Source organism: Oenanthe melanoleuca, unplaced genomic scaffold, assembly GCF_029582105.1.
Source record: "Oenanthe melanoleuca isolate GR-GAL-2019-014 unplaced genomic scaffold, OMel1.0 S019, whole genome shotgun sequence".
In the NCBI taxonomy this organism is placed as follows: Eukaryota; Metazoa; Chordata; class Aves; order Passeriformes; family Muscicapidae; genus Oenanthe; species Oenanthe melanoleuca.
Window position 1 is genome coordinate 62,513 of NW_026612668.1, and position 23,621 is coordinate 86,133.

At 38.7% G+C, this 23,621-nt stretch overlaps 1 protein-coding gene across 1 annotated transcript in view; it reads left to right on the top strand.

The window, feature by feature from the left end:
- The first annotated feature begins 3,908 nt into the window (after positions 1-3,908).
- LOC130266338 (serine/threonine-protein phosphatase with EF-hands 1-like) overlaps positions 3,909-23,621 on the top strand; it is a 28,812-nt gene continuing 9,099 nt past the window's right edge. Inside the window, exons 1-8 of the mRNA XM_056515644.1 lie at positions 3,909-4,100; positions 7,198-7,325; positions 8,120-8,171; positions 13,858-14,030; positions 15,700-15,814; positions 17,698-17,744; positions 21,653-21,819; positions 23,408-23,444. Coding sequence (XP_056371619.1) covers positions 4,037-4,100; positions 7,198-7,325; positions 8,120-8,171; positions 13,858-14,030; positions 15,700-15,814; positions 17,698-17,744; positions 21,653-21,819; positions 23,408-23,444 — 783 coding nt within the window. The 5' untranslated portion in view covers positions 3,909-4,036. The remainder of the gene's footprint in view (positions 4,101-7,197; positions 7,326-8,119; positions 8,172-13,857; positions 14,031-15,699; positions 15,815-17,697; positions 17,745-21,652; positions 21,820-23,407; positions 23,445-23,621) is intronic.

The following is a 23,621-nucleotide window of genomic DNA, read 5'->3' on the forward strand; positions in this document are numbered from 1 at the left end:
CCTTGCTTCTCTGGGCAGGATGAAGAAATTAGCTGTTTGAAATTATCTGTATGAAAAAGCCTTTCTCATTTCTGTCTTTCACATATACATAATTACTGAAAATCACTTAATAGAATTGTTAGTTTGTTCCATGGATGTAAAACAATGGAGAACTAATCATATATTGATTTGTCTATGTGTGATGTTCTCATATCAACCCCTTGGCAGATCAAATTCAGTGTTGGTGTCAAAATTACAGTTCCTATGCCATAGCCAGGTTCCATTTCACTCTGTAAGTTGACTGTGACTGCTTCATCCTACTTTCTGTAGGGTGGGTCTTTTAGCTAATGAGATCTTTGTCTCCATATTGCCATCCTTGACAATCCCAACAAGACAGTTTTGGAGATCTGTCCATCTCCAGGTCCTGACCTGCGTATTGTGATTTAATGTCTGAGTTCTCTTCTCTAGGGTATTTTAGTCTTTCCAGCTTTATTTCCTCAGTAATGCACAGAAGCAAATCCATCACAAAAGCACATTATGGCATATCTGCATTCTCTGCAGTCCTAGTTTCCAAAGAAAAACAATTCTAAAGGAATTTTCCTGTGAGTCACAGTAAAATAAAAATATTATAGTGAGATGGCATCAATGGAAAGCCTCTGTCATTAGAAGAATCCATCCATCCATCTGGTCTTTATATAGAAAACTGTCTCAATCTCATGACCTCTCCATGTACATGTATCTCCTAAGACATGTTATGGGAAGAGATCATAGCTACCTGCTCACAAATATGATTGAGAAAAAGGGTGAGTAGTGAAAGGGGGTGCATTGCTGGAGAGAGATGTTGAAACAACTTTAGGGAAGTAGTATAATTACAGAAAGAAACCCCATCCCAATAAAAACAAAAGGAGGAGCCTTTCATTTTTGTTTGTCAAAGGTAAAAAACAAATGAAAAGATGGAGTAAAAATTTAAATCCTAGTGGTTCTTATTCATATGGCTCCCATATCCTCAGGTTTAACCTAATTTGCACTTGTCTGTCAGTAGCACAGCTCAAATAATTTTAAAAGATAAGGTGTGCTTTAAAGGATGGCTCCCTGCCCAAAGACTCTGCTGTCTGATTTCATTAAAAGTCAGCTATAAATCTTTACAGGATTTCCATTTTCCTTGAGGCTGAGGCACCCTGGTCTTTATGTGACTGACAAACTGGAGGCATGATTGATTTGGGGCAGCACCTATTACATCCAAACTTAATGATGCTGAGCCATATTCTCTGTAAATCAGGCTCTCAACAGCTCGGGTTCTCAACCCCAAATTTCAGAGCACTTGCTGTGTGTAACCTTCAGCAACTCCTGCCTAGGGAAAGAGTAGCATGTGCCACTCTGGCTTAGCTTTGTGCATGTCCATTGGCATGATTGCAAAGACATTTTATTTTCCTTCAGTGGATGGGTTGTGCTTTCAGTGCCTGTCTACCACAAAACTGGCTTTTTTTGCTAAACTGAGAGAAATCTAGCAATTTTTTGAAGTTATGTCTAAAAGTGGGGCAGATCACTGACCTGTAGAAATTGAATACCTGCTTTTTAGTCAACATGACAGATTCTGTCTTAAAGGTAAATCAGTGGCATAATATCCAGAATATTAACACAGCATTTCATTTCAAATTCTCATCCAGCTACCTTGTGTCTCTTGCAATACCTTGGTAAAAGCCCAGCTTTCAATTTCATCAGCCAACATTTGGGGGGAATTTTGTAATGGCAAATGATTCTTCACCAGGCACTGCTACTCTGTGTAGTAAGTAGCTCACAGCAATTACTCTCCTGGCCTGGAGTCTAGGCATGCAGGTTGGCAGTGAGGATGGCTCCATAGCCACTTGAGAAGTTGTCATGAAAAGTTGTTGAATGTTCGCTCTGTCCATTTTAGGATGCAGATATTTCGGACTTAAGGTCTGAAATGATTATTGCCTTGGACTAGCCCTTTGATTGCCAGATTTGGCCTTTTTAGGTTGTTTAATGATAGGATATATTTGCACAAGTTTTCCTCCAAGTTCTGAGTGTCTGAATCTTCCTTTACTGCTGTCACAATAAGATTTCTGTCCCTATAACTCTATATTTTAATTTCTTTGCTCAGGGAGGTTCTAGAAGTTCATGAGTTTAGAAGTATGTGGGGGACAGTGGTGATGACTGGGAGGAAAGCTGAAGTTGTTGAAAGCAACTCAGCTCCCATTTCTTGGGTCAGCCCACTGCTTGCTGTAGTTTGGAGAGAGCCCTGAGAGGTGTCATGGTTCTGTTTGGGGCTCCCATTGCCCACTTGCTGGGCACAGGCTGACCTGCCCTCTAATCAAGTCTTGCTGCAGTAGAATTTAGATTGTAAGGTCTATTTTGGCCTTAGTGCCAGTCTTCAGATCACAATTCAAGTCACGGCTGGCTCTTTGAGATGGAGTAATGAAGGATTGAGATTCTCTTAAGGGGGAAAGTGAGGAGATGGTAACCAGGAGAGGAGAAATTGTTTGGAGAGAAGACAGATTTGAGCTATTAGCAATATCAATGTTGTATTTGATGCTGCCAAAGCCATTGATTGGCTCAAAGTTGATATAAGAGCACTTTTTTTGGATGTCATGATAGCTCCTTCAGAGGGATGTAAAGCAGTCTGTTGTGGAGAAATAAGCTTAAAATCCTTCTTTCCTGAAATAATTACTGACTCATAAGGAGTCAGACCCAGCTCAAGTGTAGGATACCCTTGTTTTGTGGGATCCTGAAAAAAAGCCCCAGACCTACAAAGAGTTGTGTTATACTAACATGACAGGACAGAATATCATATATAGTAAATATTGAAATCTGCGCATACAGACCCACAACTATAAGTGCTTTCACTTGAAAAATCACCTAGTTATGCATTTATATTTTTCTTTTGTATTCTTCTTTTATTTTGATTTCTGCTAATAAAGCCAAAGGAAAGTAGTAGCTAGGCATTCATTTTTTGCTGATTAATTTCTTCTTTGTTTTATAACTTGAGTTAAAAGGAAAGGAATATCAATGAAACAAAACAACAGATAAAATAATTTAGATGTCAGATGTATCCCCAGAGACAGAGAGAGAGGGGTCAGCGTGATCATATAAGAAATCTTTAGCTAAAACAAAATTCAGTATCTAAGAGCATTAGTGAATTTCTTGTTGCTTAGAAATTGATCCATTTTGTATCTCAGAGGAATTGTATTCCTTTGAATTTTTTGATTAGAGAGTGTATTGCATTAGTGAACGATACTATTTAGTGAAGAGCTGAGCAAGTGCCAGGAGAAAAACCCAAAAGATTTCACTTCAAAATGTATTCTGTTCATCTATTTAATGAAACAAAATATTTTCCTTGGATTTTTTTTATTTTTTTGGTAGAAATGCAACAGAAAATTGGATATTCTATTTAAATGAAATCTGATAATGAAGTGATTTGTCTATGGTACTGTGTCCTGGTAAATTTGGTGACACTGAGTGATAAAGTGATAAATGGCGTGGTAAGGCAACTTTTCAAATCAATGGAGTGTTAGGAGGATTGGGGTTGGGATTTTTTTAGCAGTACTATCACATCTAATTTAAAATCTTTAAAATTCTGCAGTTCAAATTTCTGAATCATAAGAATGAAGAGTAATGTGTCTCTGAAGTCCCTTGTCTCTAGTAGTAAGGCTTTAAATAGCTATTCTTCATATAAGAAATTGCTGCTGCACATTAACATTAAGCTAACATGTAAGGAGTAAACTGTATTAATGTCTAAGTTAATTTCTCTTGACTGCAAGTTAATAGTAATCAGATGTGGGAAAAAAGCCCCTAGTTTAGGTAGGATGTGCTGAACAATAATTTTTTATGTGCTGAAGGTACCTCAGATTCTGTGTTGTCAAGCACCATTTTTTTTCTCCCTGTCCCTTCCTTCCAAACTCATCCCTGTTAGGAGTACTAGGAAGAGCCCAGGAGCCCAAAGGAGTATAGCCCTCGTTACTGAAGGAACAACACAGGAAATGTGTATAATGCTAACAGCTGAGAGAAACATGCTTCGTATCAGCAGCAATTAAATCGGATGGGCAGCATCATTGGAACCATGGGGTGCAGCAGTTCTGTAGCTGACAGAAGGTCAGAGAATGGTGAGTGTTGCCTTTGTCTTCAGGGCAAGTGGTTGTTCTCTCTCTGACACCAGAAGAGGATTGCAAGGTAATGTTCCCCCCCCCCCCGCCTCAAGACCGGTTGTTAAAATACTTGCTCAGGAAAATTATTTTCTTTTAAAACTGTGATTAGCTTTTAGACGCTGGCTGAGGTCAGGAAGCATCTTTAGACCACCTCTAACATTGACAGAATGGGTTGTAAAAGATTCACAGCATCTGGGAGAGAAGCTAAATTTCAGAGGTGTCTGTACTTGCTCTGTCACTGGCAGAGGTAAGGTATTGAGTGGGACCTTTTATGTCTTTTCACACTACAGGGTTCCTGGGCAAACCACCCCAATTTCCCTGCTGTTGTGTGACCCTAGTTATGAAACAAGTGTAATAAAGCAGAGCTATTACAATGACTTCAAAATCCCTTTTCTGGCCTACCAAGTGCCTGGCCTGACATTCTCCCTGATAATTACTGAGGCTATCAGTTGAAAGTCTCCACAGGACCTGGTTAAATGTTCAATTAAACTAATGGATTATCACCCCCCTTTTAATCATACCCCACCTTGGTATGAACTCAGAAGTCTTTGCACAAGCAGGTGGGATCCAGGATTCACTCAGACTTTTGTTCAGATCCTTTGTGTTTTCTTTCAAGATTTTTCATTAAAGCAAATTTTTTGGTAAGCAGAGAGCCATGTTACATGGTACTGTGCATAGTCTTAGGACATTATTATGCTGAACAGCCATGGTTGAAAAAGAAGGCTCTTTTTGGCCAGAACATGAGTCACAGGAAGCTGGTGAGTAAGAAGCAGGAGCACTTAGTCATGGCTACAGGGATCCCAGCTGACTGGTTTGAGAGCAGCCCTCAGCTTTGTGTATGCTACTACAAAGCAGCATCCTGCTGTATGATAGCAGTGAAAGTGGAATGGAATCATCTGGAGTCCCAAACCTACCTGTCACTGGGAGGAAGCTCTTCCTCTTTGGGTTTGCATGCTATGCCTACATGGGCCTTGCAAGACCTTGGGGATGTGCCACTTGGGAATATTTCTGAGTACGTAAAAGACTGGAGCGAGCATGAGGAGTTGTACTCTTTCTTGATCAACAACCATCAACACACATTGATGTGGGGCTTAGGATTTTGAATGCTTGATGAACTCTGTTTTGTCTTCTGGAGTTGCTGGATGGTTTCGTTTCTACTCTTCAACACTAGTCAAGTGATGCTGAACCATCATTCTATCTGCAGCCTGAGGCTGTACATTTCTCTAATGCATTAATAACATGAATTTAACAGATACTTGTTGGTGTAGAGACCTTCTGCAACTGATAACAATTTCTTTTAGAGATGCAGATTAGCCTAGTGTGAAAATTATGTTCTGATTCAGTTCTGAGAATAACAGTGCTGTAATAAGTACAATTAAAAAGAAAAAAAAAAAAAAAAAAAAGACAGGATACATTCTGTTAGTTTTGCAACATTAACCACAGTGATTGATATGTATCTGTCTTATGTGATAGCAATGGAACTGTGCCATGTTAAGTGCTCAGGACCATTAAGCAACCCAGGGGGCTTTAATGGGAAGTTTAATGACTCTGATGCTGGAAATCCGTTTCTGTGCTGGTGGTTGTGCTTTGCCCCTTAGGTACTCTTCTAAACATAAATGTTGGTGGCAGCCTTGTTGTAATATGTCAGGCTTTCAGGTCTGTAGTGGTGGGGACTTCCAGAAAGCACAGAAAATAAGAGAGATCTCAGAGTTTATGTAGAGTCTGAAGAATGCTCTTAGTCATATAATGATCACATTTCCTTCAGGCAGAAGGATTATTCTAGGATGGCTGCAATATCTACAGGATGGAAGTATTTCTGGATTTTGGTCTTTTTAGGCTTTTTAGAAAATTTTACCATTTTAACTATACTGTATACTCATTAATGGTAAAATAAGCAAGTAACATGTTGTTGTGGCATCTGTGAGCATTTATATATAAAAATGTTTCCTTAATGTTATACTCTATTAATAGAATCACTTTTCCATTAATATTTGTCCTTACCTGCATGCAGGTAAGGAACAAATAATTGTCACTCAGGTCCCACTCATCCCAGTATAAAAATGCCTGGTGTTGGAGATCAGTTACAATATTTGAGTGGTGTAAACCCTGTAGTACAGAGCTTTTCTTTACTGTTTTGCAGTGCAGGACAGTGCCCATGCCAGGACCTCTTTGTGCCACCAGATGTTTCTCTGCTCAACAGACTTTTATCTGAGCAGTTAAAGGAATGTGGTCTCTCTGTGGCATGAATGAGGCCTGTAGGCAGCAGGCTCTTTCCTCCAGGCTGCAGTCTTGATGATTGTCCTTCAGTGAAGTTTCCAGCAGTTTTCCAGACTGATACCATAGTAGATACAACTTCTTAAAGTGCTGAACAGAATGCATATTCAGCACATAGTCAAAAATTGTCTTCTGGCATGTTCCATTGATTTTTTTGGGGTGAGTGTTCTTTTGTTAACCAAGCTTGCAAAAACTATACCTCATAGCCTTTTGGCTTGTCTATTTAAGCAACATATTCTACCCCATTTGTTAAATTTTTATCCTAGGATTTGAATTTTGCTGAATTTGGCTTACTGATGCAGCTCTGTAGGCAAAAACTTTCTGGTAGTAGAGGCTGTTTCAAATACTGTCATTGCATGATTGTTCATGTCACAACTTGCAAAATCAAAGCTTTTACTGCAGCTTGATAAAGAAATATGCTGTTGATAGGCCAAACTGTTCTTCCTTTCTTCACCTTCCCAAAAGCCATATAGTGCCCATCAGCTGAACATGACTGGCTTCTTACCTGGGTACTGTCTTCAAGACAATTAAATGGGGAAGGTTACTAACTACTAAGGCCTGAGCAAGTCAGCTTGCTTGGGGTCTGTGTTGGAGGACAGAAACAGTAAAGCTATATTGTATTTTTTTCAGTGTCACTTTTACTGGGTTTCATTTTATTGCTGACTGTGTACATTGGACTGAATTTGTCATCTGATTGCAAAATTCTGCAAAGGCAGCAGGCATATTTTCATTGTAGATTACCCTGCATCCATGTGTACTCCACTGCTTTCTGTTTTGACAGTCATTAGAGCTGCAATCCTCATCCAGAAGTGGTACCGCTTTACGATGGCGCGGCTGGAGATGAGGCGCCGCTATTCTCTCAGTATCTTTCAGTCAATCGAATATGCTGATGAACAGGATCAACTACAGGTTTGTAATCTTCCATTCTTCCTATACAAGCACTTATGTTATCCCCAGCACTATGGTTGTACTAACAAAATGGGTATGTGGTGATTTCTTCTACAAAGCTGGGTCATGATAAAAAAACTTGTTTCCCTGCCTGACACATGAACTAAATTGTATATTCATTCACAGACATACAGATGAATGTAACTACATAGGCATTAGGACATCATTCTGCCCACACAACATATCTGGGGTATAGGTTCCTGTATAGCAGCTCTGTTAGCCAGGGATTGCAGGTCATTTACAGATCACTGTGGGTGATTTTAACTGTCTGTGAGGCAATATATGTCCAACAGAGGACTCAATGTTTCAGCATGTCAGCCCAGTCTTCCTTTAGGGTCAATATAGGAAATTTGGAACTTACAGACCTTTGTGTTCATCCTAGCATCTGTGTCTAAAGTCAGTTCACTGCATTGTGGCAGTTGTTTCTATTGACTATGAAGAAAGTCTTGGCAAATAGTCTGGGTGGCGGGCGAGATGAATTACACTCAGAAACATCAACAGGACTGAAACAGCCTGAAACATTTTATGTATTCATGAAGTATTAGCTGTGAATTCATGGCAAAAAAGGAAGCTGGGCTATTTTGTAGTAGGACACAGATTGTGTCGTTATTGCAGGCTGATACTATGGGAATATACAGTAGTGACTTATATTCCCCTAAATGGGAAATTGCAAGTAATTGAGTAAGAAAGATGTTAATGCTTGTTGGATCACCTAAACTGATCAGTGTGTTTGTTCTTTTCTTTTTCATACTCAGCTATCCAACTTTTTTACATTCATGCTGGACCATTGTACTCATCCTGATTCAGGTAACAATAAAAATAAAAGTAATGTGGAGATTTGTATTTTAAAAACTTAATGCGAGGAAAGTTAATTTTCAATGTGATATTTACCACCTATGGCACATGCTGGGGTTGAAGTTTGATCTCCCAAATACTGTAATATGAATTTGATCCTCTAAGTGTTCACACTCCTCCCTACCTATTTAGTGAGTTAGAGCAGACAGAACAGGTGCCTGTTGTCCTTATGAGAATATGTAGAGGTGCTCAGAAGACTTTCTTATATGTTACTGCCCTTCCTAGAGAATCCAATTTTCACAGCTTTCTGTGCATGTTTTCTTAAACTATGAGATGTGAGTATTCAGAAAGATTGTGTTCAGTTGGTTTAAGGCAGGTATAATCAAAGAGGTTGCTCTTTCTCCCCCACTACCCACTAATTCTGTCAGTTCTGGACCACTATTTAATTTATTCTGTATTTCAGTACGACATGTCTGTATCATATGAATGATAAAAAAAGAAAGAAATTTAAAGTGCTGGAGATAAATCTTTAGGAATCATTTAATTTAAGCTTCAGTTTTCAAGGAATAACCTTTAATTTTTGAAGTATTTTGAGATCCTTGGACACAGCTTACTTTTGAGGTCAAGCTCAACAGAAGGACAGACTGAAAGTGATTCCCAAGTCCAGAAAACAAATGTGACTTCCCTGAATGAATTTAGAATAGATCTAATCCCAGTGGAGTTAAAAATGAGGCTGTCTCCTTCTTATTGCATTACAAGAGAATGCTCTTTCTCTTTCATCTGGTCTTGCCATGGGTTATTCCAATTAAAATTTGCACAAGATACTTTAATAGCAGGATAAAACCACCATCAAAACTTTAAGTGATTCAATGTTCTAATGACAACTGGTAGAAATTGCAATTTTTCTCTCTTAAGTACTTTAGAGTGCCTAATGCTTTCTGTACTCTGCAGAAAAATAAATTACATTTGAGCCTTGCTCCAAAGTCAAGGCAGATGACACAATAGTCCTCCCTTTGATTTTTTTTCCGATTACTGCCATTTTCAGTGAAAAAAAATTTGCTTTAGTCATTTAACTTCCTGGGAAGGAATTAGCAAACTTAAAGAAAATCAGATACTGCTCACTTCATCTACTTCTTCATGCTGATAATGCACCTCTGTTCAACTTTTACACCTGAATGGGAAAGAAAACAGTAGTGCTAGGTCTGAGATTTGGCAAAATATTGTTAATCTCTATTTCTATGATAATATTAAAATGGAATTTTACAGCTGCTTGTTGTAGATATGATTTATCCACCTTTATTAACTGCGTCTACTGGCAGAAGGAATAAAGGTGAGGTGTCTCAGGTGACTTGCTCAGGACATTGCAGAGCACATTGCTACATGCATAAGCTGTTCGTGTGCAATTGGAGATCTGAGCCTCACCTGTGCACAGGGAGGGAGATGGAGGGTCCTGTGGGCTGCCCCTCATCACCACTGCACAGGTGACCTGTTTCTTGGTCTTGTAGATATTAGGAGTTGCAGATGTGCAATTCAGGTTAAGGCTGAAACAAATGATAAAGTGTATATGGTTTATGGTAAAGCATCCCTTTGTCTTGCTAGCTTAAAACTTCCATCTTTTAGGACTGACGTTGTTAAGACTTGATAACTGCTCCAAAGGCTTTATTTTTGTCTTGGTTTATTCCCCCTTCTAGTGCCATGTGTTGCAGATACCAGAACCCTAAACAAAACAGAAAAATTCTGGTGTATGTTTAATAGAGATGGCCAGGGCTGCCTATGCAAAGGAGCTGACTTAGATTTCTTTTTTTGAGGAATTGTATATCAAATGTGTATTTTTTGGGTTGTGGTTATTTTGTCCACAAATGCTGGCTGCATGTGTTCTTTGCTTTAAGCTCTTGATTGCTTGCCCCTGGAGGAGACCTTTGCAGCACTCATGCTAGCCCCACTGATGTAAGCAAAATCAGTGCTGAATAGAGATTCTTAAGGAACTGCTTCCACTTCTGCTGAATCACCATCTTAAGATGTGAACTACAGCGAATGTAAACATAAAAGCCAGAGAGACTTCAAATTGACTTTGCTATTCTCAAGCATTTTCTAAAACTTGCAATTCCAATTCTCTGGGTTTTTTTTTTTTTTCTTTTCATCAGTGTGTGCTCACTTAAATTAAAGTGATAGCATATGTTTCAAAAGCTGTGTCCAAGAAGACAGTATATAATATTCCTACCAAAGAATAGGTTCCCTGTTGTTGTCAGTATGTAATAAGAAAGTTACCTGAACATTTTGTGATCTGTGGTTTTCCTTATATTATAAACTACTCAGCCTCCATCATTAATCTTCCTTTCCTCCTTTTAATCTTTTTTTTTTCAGATTGTTTTTCAATGAAAGAGAAGCAGCTGCCATCTCATTAACATTAAGTAATGCTTTTGATGTGATTGTTTATCTGTTATACCCTAAAGTTTTTTCATCCTCTCAGTCTCCTTAAGATGTCAGTGTAATTTGTGATTGGGATATTATATAGCTGAATGTCTTGTTCTGCTACTTATTAAAGGCTATTTTGCAACGGTTTGTAGAAATAAGAATAAGACCCTTTTCTACCTTACACTTTTCTCCCTCATTTCCTGAAAAAAACCTTCCTACCTTCTCAGCTTTCAATGGAAAGTTCTCTGGTCAGAGAAAGCTGGAAACTGCCTTTCCAGCAAAAGATGACCCAATTACTCACTCTTTTATGGGCACATTGAGGGTGAGAAGACTGCAGACACATCCTGAGAAAAATGGTGGGACTGGGAATCTAAACCTGTTCCTCTCGAGGTCACCAGGGCACCTCCTGGAGCCTTCCTTCAAAGAGGAACAAAAAAAAGTGTTGTTTTCTGCAGTTTCACTCCCCATGATGCCTCCCTTACAGCTTTAACACCCTTCCAAGATGTTTTGCACAGAGTGATTATTGCAGTGGGGAATAAGTTATAGCTGCTTGCAGTTTGTAGCACCAGGAATGGTGTGAAGTAAGAAATGTTTGAAGCATTTTAGAAACTTCCTTCCTCTTTGTAGGCTCAGTGTCCATTTGGCTTTGACCTGAGAGCTATGGGTCAATCTGGCTTATGAAAGAGCACTTCTCAGGATTCAGAGGTACTCTCAGATACCCCAATGGTCAGGCTGAAGGCACACAGGTAGTGGCAGAACAGATAACTGATTTCAGAGCTGCAGAAGTAGCTGATTCCCTGTTCCCCTGATAGTCAGTAAATCCTTGGCAGCCTTGACTTGTCTTGAAAAACTCCAAAGACAAAGTGATCTTGTCAGGAGAATCAGATCTTTGGGCTTTCTCTGACCAAATTGACTCCACTAAGCTCTGGGTGTTTGTGTTTAATATAGAATATGGCTGTAAGGTAGTTATTTGGGTTTTGTTAATAGTGAAGGCTCAACTCTCTGAGCGTGGGCTAGACCTCTGGTGTCAGAGTACAAAGCCAATCATTGCCTGTGCTCCCTCTAGTCAGTGGAGAGGTGCAGATGCTGGCAGAGGATATTTCATTCTGTCTTGACACATGTGCCTGAACCCAGCATGCCAAGACTTTTCATCCCTCTCTTTCAGCATGAACTAAAAGAGCCATGACAGCTTCAAGTAGAACAGCAAAATGTGAGGGGTGCTGAATCCTTCAGAATTAGTCCTGCATGGGGCATGTGGTAAGCTGGGGTACTTGCTGGACAGCATGGTGTTCCCCAGGCTGCATTAGGTCATCCATTACTGATTGTTCAGAGATGGGACTGTCATGCTGTGCAGGAAGAAGCCTTAAAATCCATCTGAAAGACACCTGAGGAGATGTAAGCACACTCTAAGGGTAATGACCATGACTGGCTTTTGACAGCTCATCCAGAAGTGGAAAATTGGGTGTACTTTGCAGAAATATGTCCTATAGGGAAGGATTGAGCTTCCCAGCCTGAGCATGTGCCAAAATGGAAGTGAGTCTGTGAGGAAGGCAAGTTCATGTTCAGAGGCAGAGTGATGGATGGATGGATGGCCTACTGCGTGCTGGAAGGGGGAAGGCAGGAGTAGGAGCAGGCATGGGCAGGTGTCTGCCTGGCTTGAAATGCTCAGAAGGTCACTGACTCTGAAGAATCATGTCAGATGAGGACAGCTGGTTAGAACAGGCAAGAAATGAGGCATTTGGGTGGTCTGAGGAGTTGGCTGTGCAAGCACCCACTTCTTGGGAAGTAGGGTGCAGAGGGAGATACTGCCCAGAGGCCTGCTGATAGAGCTGGAGCAAGAATTGGTGCAAATGTGCTTGGCTGATCACTATATGAGAATCAGCAGTTTCAGTCGATGGTGACATTCTGGTGTCCATCCAGACAAAGCTGTAACTGTGGAAGTGGAAGACTGCAAATCAAACTGCACTTGGTGAAAATGGTCAACCCTGAGCACCTTGCTGTTACTTGATGCCTTAATCCATTTAAATGGCTGAGTATAACATTGCATTAGCACTGAATGTGCTAATCAGCTCACAGCTGAAGTGCTCATGGTAAAAGGGGACTTTTTAAAATGCAGATTATGTTTTTATCTATTTATTTCTTTAATATCCAGTTGCAAGACAAGTTGGCCTTTATGAATTTCATAATTTATGAGGTTGCATGCTGGTTTTGGCTACTGTGAGTTTTGAGTCACAGCTACAGGTCAGCTGTAAATCAGCAACAAATAATACAGCTGCACAGCTGTAAATAATACTTTTTTATTTGCTGTTGCAGGAAATCAGGGTTACAGAAAACTTAACTGTAGCCCAGCAAAAAGTATTTACAACAATCATCTCACAAAAGCAACTGTGCAACAGCACCTGCTGGAACACTTTCATTTAGGGCCTAGTTCTCTCTTTTAGAATAATACATGACCGAGACAATCTGCAAGAAGAAAACACTGAAATCTGCTGATCAGTCAGTAACATTTCAAGGGTATATCAAGAAAAAGAATGGATTGAAGCAATTAGCAGTGTTCCTGCTTTCTTCATGTTCCAGGAAAATTAGAAGCTATGCTCCATTTTCACCACTCTGTTTTTGTTTACTTTATTTCATCCAACAGTTTTATGGCAGCCGACCAAATTCTGGCATTGTTTCCTAGCTGCATCAGAAAGGAGTGATTTGCAATCCACTGTGAATAAATAGAATTTTGTTGGTGACTTTTAAAATAATCACTGTGACCTGCTAATATTTAGCCTAAAAATTTTAAGTAGAAAATAAAAACAATAGAAGTGAATCTTCAAAACTGGTATTAAAAGTGTAATATTGAACTTAAAACGGATGGTCATTAAATGATCAGCCATGATTTTTGTATCTCCTTCCATCAAGGGGGAAGGAGAAGGAAGTTTGTACGAGGTGATGGCTCTTGTTACCTGTGAGCAGACTGCTCTACAACTTCAGTGCAAAATGTTTTGCACCCTGACTACAGCTTCTTTTCCAGAAGCTGGAAAAGTGTTTTTGCCTGTTTTTAACTTGGTTTGGTCTTTTTTTTTTACTTTGTAGGGGTTGATTGGTTGGTTGGTTTTAGTATTGAGAAACAATCTGGGGAACCTGGAGCTTTTCCACTATAGGAGGCAGGAGTCAGCCATTATAATACTGCAGCAGTTAAAGCAGTAAGATTCAAACAATTTTGGCCAGGCTGTTACAGCTCTATGGGGAACTTATGCAATGTCTACATTTTTGTTTTCCTTCTATCTTCTTCCAGTTTCTCAAATTTTCACCAGCCCTAGTGCTTCTCAGGTGGTGGACGAAGACTTATGTTTAAAAGAATTTGAAAAAAAGATTGATGTTCCAGACTCTTATCATGGACCACGACTCTCATTCCCCCTTACTGTGGAAGATGCCAATGCTCTCCTTCATGCTTTCAGGAATGAACAGGTAATTTGCAACTAGCTTGTTTTCTTTTCTTAACTTATTTACATCTGTAAAGTTGTAGGTCCATAATCCAATGTAAGGCTAAACTCATGCCCAAAGAGATATTTCACCTTTCTTTTACATCTCATTACTTTTTCCTGCTATCCCATTATGATCATAAATGTGCATGGTAAGCTGCCTTGGGAAGTTGATCTGCTAACACAATAAAATCAAAAGCAGACAGTTCTTATACAGAAAAGTACCCACATTTGATTCACTACTTTGCTGCATGACCACCAGGTCTGACACTGGGGAGGAGGCAGGGATGAGTGAAATGAAATGGGAACCCTTAGCTGCTGCAAGGCAGGGGTTCTCAGTGAGAGTGCAGGACTGGGGAAGGTATGCTAAGCTAAAATAGAAACTAATTCTCATCTTTTTATGGGTTAAAAGTGTTCATTGTTTGGTTCTCTGTCTTTTGTCCCTCACCTCTTTCTTTTAGAGGAATTGAGGTGTAAGGGTCAATCACCTCATTGCAGGCTGCAAGACTCTGCCGTAACAGTGGAGTGACTGTAAAGCATTGCTAATGTAGCAGAACAGAGTGATAGCACAAATCTCTGCAGGTTGGGCTGCAGCTTCCAAGACAGAGAGGAGGCTGTTTCTCATTCTCTGTATTCCTGAGCAAGTCCTTTTGTTGCCCACAAGATGAGGGTGGAGCAGGGAGGCATTAAATGGCACAGCTTTGTTTGGACTTGTAATCATTTCTGCTTAACAATATGCTCTGTAAAAGGGGCAAGGGTGTATCGTGCTTTTTAATTTACTAAATAAGAATATTTTTCTCCAGTAATTTTCTGTGGAGGCTGATTTTCAAAAAGTACCAAATATAAAGCACGTGATAAATGAGCCAACCCAGACTTCACCTTACTGTCCACTCTCCCTTCTCTTACTATGGCTGGCATTTTATTAAGGAAACAGTCATAGGTAATTGGCCTTTTTATTTGCTTAAAAACATGAATCTTGAAAAGTCATTCTGTAGCTCATCTATCTCCCCTACCAAAATTCCTCAGATCTCTGTTGGAATTAAAACTTTAAAAATCACCAGCTGACAAAATGTTCATAAAAAACATGAGAGAAGACCAGAAGCTTCAACGTTGCATTGTTATAACTTCTTCACTGAACAGGAAGATAACTCTTACTAAGGCAGGCCTTACTGGAGTTTTCTTGTCATTGTTTTTGCAATTCGCTGAAATATCATTTATGGCCTTTGGGGATTTTTTTTGTTGGCTTGTGTTTTGGAGTTTGTGAGATTTTGTTTGTTTGTTTACTCACACCTAGAATGACATACTTTTTATTTTTTCCCCAGTTACTTTAAACAGATGGCCTTATGCAATGATTCTGAGTGCTCTCTAAGTCTTATCTCTCCTGAAAAACAGGAAGAGTAGAAAGAGTACAGTATAAATAAAGTGGGAAAATCTGTAAAACAAGTTCACTAAGGGCTCCATGTCCATTCACTAGGAAGCAAATGCAAAGCTATGAACACTCTGAATTCCTAGCTGTAGGCCATAAATCCCGTACTCATGTCTGGAGATCTGCACTATAAATAACCTTGGCAGTGCATGTCTGATATTAATAAAAGAGCCAGACCTATTGCTAATTCAAAGAAGTTTTCCTTTTCTACCTGCTATTTCTTTCACAGCTGCTTCATGCCCGCTATGTACTGCAGCTGCTAAGTGAAACTAGGAGGGTTCTCAAGGAGATGCCAAATATCACTCATCTTTCAACTTCCTATTCCAAGGAGATAACTGTCTGTGGTAAGGTGCCAAAGAAGATACCTGTTTTGGGCTATGGGTTGATATTCCTAAGTGATTAGGGAATGATACTGACATTTTCAAGTTTTGCCATTAGAAGAAAATTCTCAATGCCCTTTAAAAAGTTGTTTATTTTATTTTCCCCCACAAATACATAAATTGGAGCAAACAAACAAACAAACAAAAAGTTCCTGAGTCATAGTAAGTATATTTTAAGAGATTCCCTCACCTCCTCTTTCCTGTTCTTGTTTAACATTTCTGAATGAATTAGTATTAATTCAGCTAACACTGCAGTGCAGCTTAAATACTCCTGCACTTCCACCTCTAAAATGCCACCAAGTATTTTGATCACTGGCTGTAAGTCTCACCTCTTTCTCCTCTCACTGAGTAAAAGACCTTACTCAGTAATGATTTTAATGATTTTAATCATAATTTAGTCTGTAATTATTTTAATGAGGGTTTAATACGGGTGGCAAAAAAAGACCTTTCATTGACAGCATGACTATCTAGAATAAATTGAAATGATAATAACCCCTCATTTCTAAGGAGACCCAGGAGGATGGATTAGTCTTTATACAACCAACAAATTGGTTGCACAGAATAATGTGTCATACAGTAAAGAACTAAGAGCTCTTTGCCCATCTATTTTGTTACACTTTTGTAAATTATGGATAACAGGATGCAGTATCCTGACTTCACACAAAATGCAGTAGCTGAAAAACAGAACAATAATGGTGACATAACTCTTGATATCTATCAGAGTGTGCTCTGTGTAATAGTAAAGTGGTATAAGGGAGGTACTGTGAGACATGTGAAATAAATAATGTTTTTTAAGATGTGGTTATAGACCTACTTTGATTGCCAGGAAAGGGTTTGTTTAAATGAGTTTTTGTATAAACAATAATTTATTAACCAAGCCAACAAGACCCCCTTCCAAATCAAGGAAACACAGATTCATGCTTGTTCACAACACAACGTGTTCTTGTTAAATAAACATTCCTCTTCATGTTTGTATTGCATTTGCACTATGTAAGCAGCATTAAAAGGGATCCCTCTCCTGTACTGAAACTAAAAGTTTTTGTCACCAGAAAGAGCCTATGCAGAAGAGAGATAACTCATTTTTAAGCATAATTGATTCAAAATGTTAATTTCCTTAAGGTATCACTCTCAATTTCTTATAATTTCAAATTAATAATGCAGATTAAATATATACCTGAAATGTTTGCATCCTATGTATGTACTAAATATCTATCATATCTTGAAAGATCCCTTAGAACAAATTCAGCAGGCTCATAATTAATCAAAAGTTGGACAGAAAAACATATACACATAAAAATGTCACTTCTCTTTTCCTAATCATTGGTGGTAAAAGCCAGTTATCACAAGATAGGTTTTAAAACTGTTTTGCAACTTTGTGGTGGTGATTCTCAGACATGAGAAGGCTGGCTCTGTGAGTTTGATATGCAGTCAGATGCACAAGGAGATCTGTGCTGCAGTGATGCTTTGTGTTGGGGTGAAATCCCCCTGCCTGTTCCAAACAAACATCTCAAAAAGGACCCAGTCTGTCTTTCCTGTGGCCTTAGCATTGAGGCACAGAGGCACGGACAGATCTTGACACTCTCCATCGTTTCCTGCTGGTAGTAATCAAACCCCATCACTGAAACGCATTCAGTTGTGCAGTATAAAAAGGACTACTTTGGTAAATTTAAACCCATTAATATGTAGAAGTCTACTATATTTCAAAATGTCTTTTAGTGGCATTTTTTTGTTTATATACATAAGGAAAACATGGGGGGAAATTTATTAGGTCCAACTAATTCCAGTTTTATAATTCAGATTCTTCCTCTGTGAGAAAATTAAAAAAAAAAAAAAATTGTTTCCTGTAGGAGATTTGCATGGAAACCTGGATGATCTTTTGCTGATATTCTATAAGGTAAGTAGGTACTCTGAGATGTAGCTTTTTCACTTTATGACTTGTTATTATTTATGTGTGACAGACTTATCACCTTTAAAACTGCTCATGTGGTGTGCATACATCACACAGACAAATCCTGAAACAATTTGGTGTCTTTGTCAGAGCTTTTCCTTCTTCATATCCTCCTACTCACTCTGAAGTAGATCAAGGAGATGATTATTTTCCTGAATGCTGAACTGCAGCATGAGCCAAAATTTAAGAGGGCTCCTTGCAAAGTCTCCAAAGTTCTGCCACTGTTTTAAATTCCATATTTACTGAAGTCTGCTAAAATCAGGAGCTAACTGAGTTCCAGATGTAACAGTACACCATAGATAATTTTGACACTGAAGAAAAAATGCAGAAGGATTCATTTAGGCCTTCCACTGATACCTGCAGGTTAATTGGTTTGCTTTTGGGTTGGTTTGGGGTTTCTTGTTGTTTGGTTGGGTTTTTTTTTTTGTTGTTTGGTTTGTTTTTTTGGGTTTGTTGGGTTTTTTGTTGTTGTTGTTTTTTGGGAGAGGTTGTTTTTGTTTTCTTATTTTTAGCAAGAAACAGGAAAGAGTGATATTTAAAAGCTTTTTAAGCCTTGGAAGCTGTCACATGGTCTGCATAAAATAGAAGTACTTGGGGCTGCCTTTATATATCCTTTTTTATCATGCTAAAGAAGCATAGCTCTGTTTTACTGATGTGTAGAACAAATTAAGCTCCAGGCTAACTTTTCTACAATTGTATGTTTAGCTGAAGATGCAGGAAATGTATATTTAGTTTCACATTTATCTTCAGGATGAATCACCACCTGTGATTGAGTAGGTACTCTTTGATTTGAGCTTTCTGGGGGGTGGGGGAGTGAGAAACAGGTTTGTGTCAGATCCTGCACTGAATGGAGACTGAAGTGAGATAAACCAGGTGTTTAAATGAATGTAGTTCTCCCCCTGCTTCCAGCTTTGTTACACTTAGTCTGACACTTGTTGAATGTAAATGCGGTTGTTTTGCCCAAGTGCACACTTGAAGTCTGTTGAAGTATTGTTAAAGTATAATCAGACTTTTTATAGAGCCCTGCTTTTCTTACTAATCAACCATCCTTAGCTGGTCCTTGGCTTGCAGTTTTTTAGTCGTTTAGCCCTCTTTTCAAAACTGGAATAGGAGTATGATACATATTGGTTTCAAACAAAGAACCTGGAATGGGAAATATGACTATTTTGGAGATAAATGCTCAGATACAATTATATTTACAACAGCAATCACTCAGCATTTTATTTTTTGGAGTAAATAGATGCTGATTCTTTCCCCGCCTCTAATGGATACTATAAAGAGAAAAAAAAAGAAGCAACTCTCATCCTGACTTCTGTAAATTCAGAGCCAAAACTCCCACTGATTTCAGATTAGAGATAACACCCAGTTGTTTTCTGTTAAACTTCTAGGGAAGTCCCTTCCATCAAACCAAATAATATTGGCAAATGTTTTATCATTTCAAAGTAGTTGAGAATATAGAGAACATATGTTAGAGCTGATTAGTGATTTAGAAGCAAATTAAATGACACTATTTTATGTCCCCTCTAAGGAGTTTGCTTAGATGAGCAGCAAACCCAGCTGGCTTCTGGGATCCATTATTTTTCTCCTTCCAAACTCTGTTTCAGTTGGAAGGGATTTCATTCTCCGAGTTGGTACAAACTACCTTAAATAAGAGGGTGCAATCCTAAACAATGCCACGGGAGTGATCTCGGTCTGCACAAGCTCTGCTGTGCAGAGCTGAAATGGATTCTGGAGGTTTGCATGCAAACCAGGCTTGTCACTTCCACCAACCACCCCCAGCAAACACACAGAGATGTTAATCCACAGCATATTGATACAATGCTGCAGATGGTGTATAATCTTTACACCTGATTTGGCTGAAGCTAAGACACATACCTTTTTTCCCTCAATAACCAGTTTGTGAGGTTCATTCACTCCCTGCATTAATCTTCATTAAATTACAGCATTTCCTGGTATTCCTTGAAACACTTGAATTTTAAATTATATATTGCAAAGTTAGATTGTTAAAGGGATGCTATAGATAGAAATAGCCTGAAGCAGTAGAAAATGCCAACAACAGACGGAAGTTAATTAATCACTAACCCAGGAGATACAGTAATGATGCCCAGCAGCAAGTTGCTAATCATTAGAGGGTCTTGTTTGTCTCTCTGACATGTCACAGGCTGCAACAGCCTTTAATTTAGTTTTGCTCTCATTGTTGGTTGAAACCACAGAAAAGCAGAGTGCATATGTGTGGAACAAAACTAAAATGTCACATTGAAGTTGGAAGTCCAAACCAAATTTGTTTAAAACTCAAATTGTGCGTAACCTTTTCCAAAAGAAGGGTGATAGGGTCTGGAGAATGTCCCAGTAAATGTGTCTTTCCATGAGGACTGCAGTTAGAGTAGTTGTGTGTATACTCACAATCTGCTGGTGAATTCACATGCCTATTAGTTTAAGGCAAAGCTTTTATTTATTTATCCACCTTTACAAAAACTACTGCTGAGTTTCTGCTGCCTGTTCCACTCCTGAAATCCATCCTCTCCTTTTTAAAATCACTTCAACCCATTAGAAGTCTCATACATTGCCACTCCTGTGAGCACAGAGCTAGCACAGGCCCCTTCTACATTAACTTGGAAAGGGCTCAGGACAGGCTGTAGCAAAATCCAAGGAAACTGAATTTGCAGCAGCCAGTATAGAGAGACCAGGGTTCACTACTGCATCCTAACATAAAAGGACACTGATCGGGACAAAAAAAGATAGTCTCATAAGGTTTCAAATTACACATTTCATTGAGTCCCTGACCACATCATGCATCCTGCAATAAACCCACTAAGGCAGAATACCAGTAATGCCTTAGGAACACAAGAAAGGCTTAACACTGATACCGTAGATATATTCAAAAAGTGGGATGTCTTGCAATGCTGCCAAACCTTTTAAGAGTGGCTTCTACAGTTATAATGTAATTTTATAGATGTTCTATTGATATTTCTTGTGCATATCAATTGAGAAAACAGAGGTTTCCGTTTTCCGGTAAGTCAAAGTTGAAATACTGATACTCCTGACTGGAAATGATGAAGCTACATATGTAGATGGTGCTATATTTTCTGTAAGCTGATGGCACCCATTGATGTGCTGGCAATTAATCTAATAAAACATACCATCAGTTCAAAATACTTGTTTTTACTAAGTCACCATTTATAACAAAGCATTTTTTGTATCTTCAGAAAGAAAGTAAGGTAAAAAATACCTGTATATACAACCTCTCAGGTTTGTGAGCTTTCAAGTATATCTTGGCTCTCATGAGTAAAATTCAAGTAGTACTTTCAAGATTAAAGCAGCTGAAATCAAATACTTCAAAGTTCTGTCTTAAGATTTTATTTCCTCTGGACCATAGTCCTTCTCAGGTGTTTTGGAAGCATACACTGCAAACTATGTAAATATACAAAATCCATTGAAACTTGCATGGTAATTTTTCATGTATTTCTTATCTTCCATTCAAACTGAATTACTGCCTTCTGTTTGCAAGTGCATAATCTCCTGGCAACAGTTGCATTAACAAAAATGTATATTTTACTACAAAACTGATGTTCCTTTTGGTGCCTTTCAATTTAATTTAATAGGTAGAGGAAAGGATTAGAGATGGCATTGTAAGAACAGCCAGAGAGGTCCTCTCTTCTCTAATGGCTCAGATTGTCTAAATGAAGGTTTTTATTCTAAGCAGTGGAAATAAAGAAATGCTGCATTTTAGATCTCTGTATTATGCAGGGGTTTTTTTCAGAATTTCTAGCAATGGGATCTCATTTAAATGCATTTTCCTTTATTACAGTAGGACAGCAGCCTCTCTAAATGCCCCTTTTTTTTTCTTTCTGCAGAATGGTCTGCCTTCAGAACAAAACCGCTATGTCTTTAATGGTGATTTTGTTGACAGAGGGAAAAATTCTATGGAAATACTTATAATCCTATTTGCATTTCTTCTAATCTATCCCAATGATTTACACTTGAATAGAGGAAACCATGAAGACTACATCATGAACCTGAGGTAGATTTTGGGGGCGGGGGCAGGTGTTATCTGGCCTATCTCTAGAAATATTTGAGCTTTTGAATGCTACTTTAGCCACTGTGACACCCTATAACAGAAATAATGTTTTATTAAGTAGTCAAATGTAGCTTTGTCTTTTCAGCATGTGTGTGGGGAAGGAACATCCTCACTACACACAAACATTTGAATGGGAATCATGTCTTGTCTTTGATCTAATCATAATTCATTGAAGTCAGAGGGCTTAGTGCAGCTTCCAGAATATCAAAATTGGGGAAGGAAGGATGAAGGATGATATTTTAGTTGAAGCACATATTTAGCAAAATCTGATATTTTAGTTAACTTTGAACTAAGATTTCTTCTTCTCTAACAAGGGGCAGGTAATATCCTACCTTCTACTCAGAGGAGCTTCATTAGTTGGAGGTGTCACTGCAGGAAAGCTGACACCCTGTTTTCTAACACAGATGATGCACTCAGCTGTGCAGTGCAGCCAATGGAATGAGCACAGGCAGTGCCTCCGGCTGTAGTCAAAATGTGATTTGGAAACAAAAAGCATCTCAGAGATGTGAGAACTCCTCAGTTCTACTCCCTACAATTCTAAGCCCCTCCAGAAAGTTTCTGGGTGACTGACTGGTAGATAACCTGCTGTACCCTTTGGATCATTTGATGTGTGCACACAGGATGTATTGCTGTTTTAACCCAGGCCTCTGTGTTAGCACCTGGGTTAGAGGCCCATAGGCAAGTCCTACTAATGATCCACAAAAGAGAATCAGTTTCACATGATAGTTTCTTTTTCAGCACTTAATTGAAAACACTCCAAAAAACAACAAACATAAACCAAGATCAGTTACTCAATCTACAAGGTAGAAAAATTCCTCCCCAAAATAGCAGAAAATATTTACTATGTCTATGATGATATGGTGTGCACAGATGTATTCCTGTCTATCACTCTTTGCTGTGCATTTTGATTAGCAGTGCTGCACATTGGTAAATTTGAAAGCTGAGTGTTGTGAAAATGCCCCTTGATGAAGGATATCTTGGTGTTAAAAGAAGGAGGTATCAAAATCCTTGTCCCTTGTGGGGGGAAAGACATTTACAGTTGAATGAAGTTCTGAGCAATCTGATCTAGTGGAAGTTGTCCCTGCCAATGCAGGGGGTTGGAATAAGATGATCTTTAAGGCCCCTTCCAACTCAAACTATTCTATGATATATGCCATACCTATATCATATTCTCTTATATGATTCTATAATGATATTATATTTAAGACAAAAATTCCCTGAAGGTTTTGTGGGAATTTTTGGCCACCATCAGGTTACTTTGGAATTTCTCTCTGGTATGTAAAAGGTAGAACTGGCAGAAAGGCCTCTCAGTAATTATGGGGCTGGATTCTGTTCCCAGCCTCTCTTATGTACAAGAAACCAGTTTAACTCAATTCTCAAGACAGAGTGGAGGAAAGGACATTTCAACTGAGGTGAGATGGAATGGCAGGTGAAAAAGGGGGCTAGAAAACTCCAGGAAAACACCATAGCACAGGAAACCATGCAGAAGGGGCATACTGAAAACTAATTCATGATGCTGTCCTATTTTCAGATATGGCTTCACAAAAGAAGTTTCGAAGAAGTACAAGGTAAGATTCTTCCTCCTTCCCCTATATTTTTTTGTAGTCTTGCACATGGAAAATAAAACCTGTGTAAACAAGAAAACTTCAAACCAATTTATTTAGATGTAGCAGAGAATTACTTTAGTGATGTAGGTGAAATTATTTTGGCCTATCAGTGGAATATCTGACAAAACTATTTTAAGT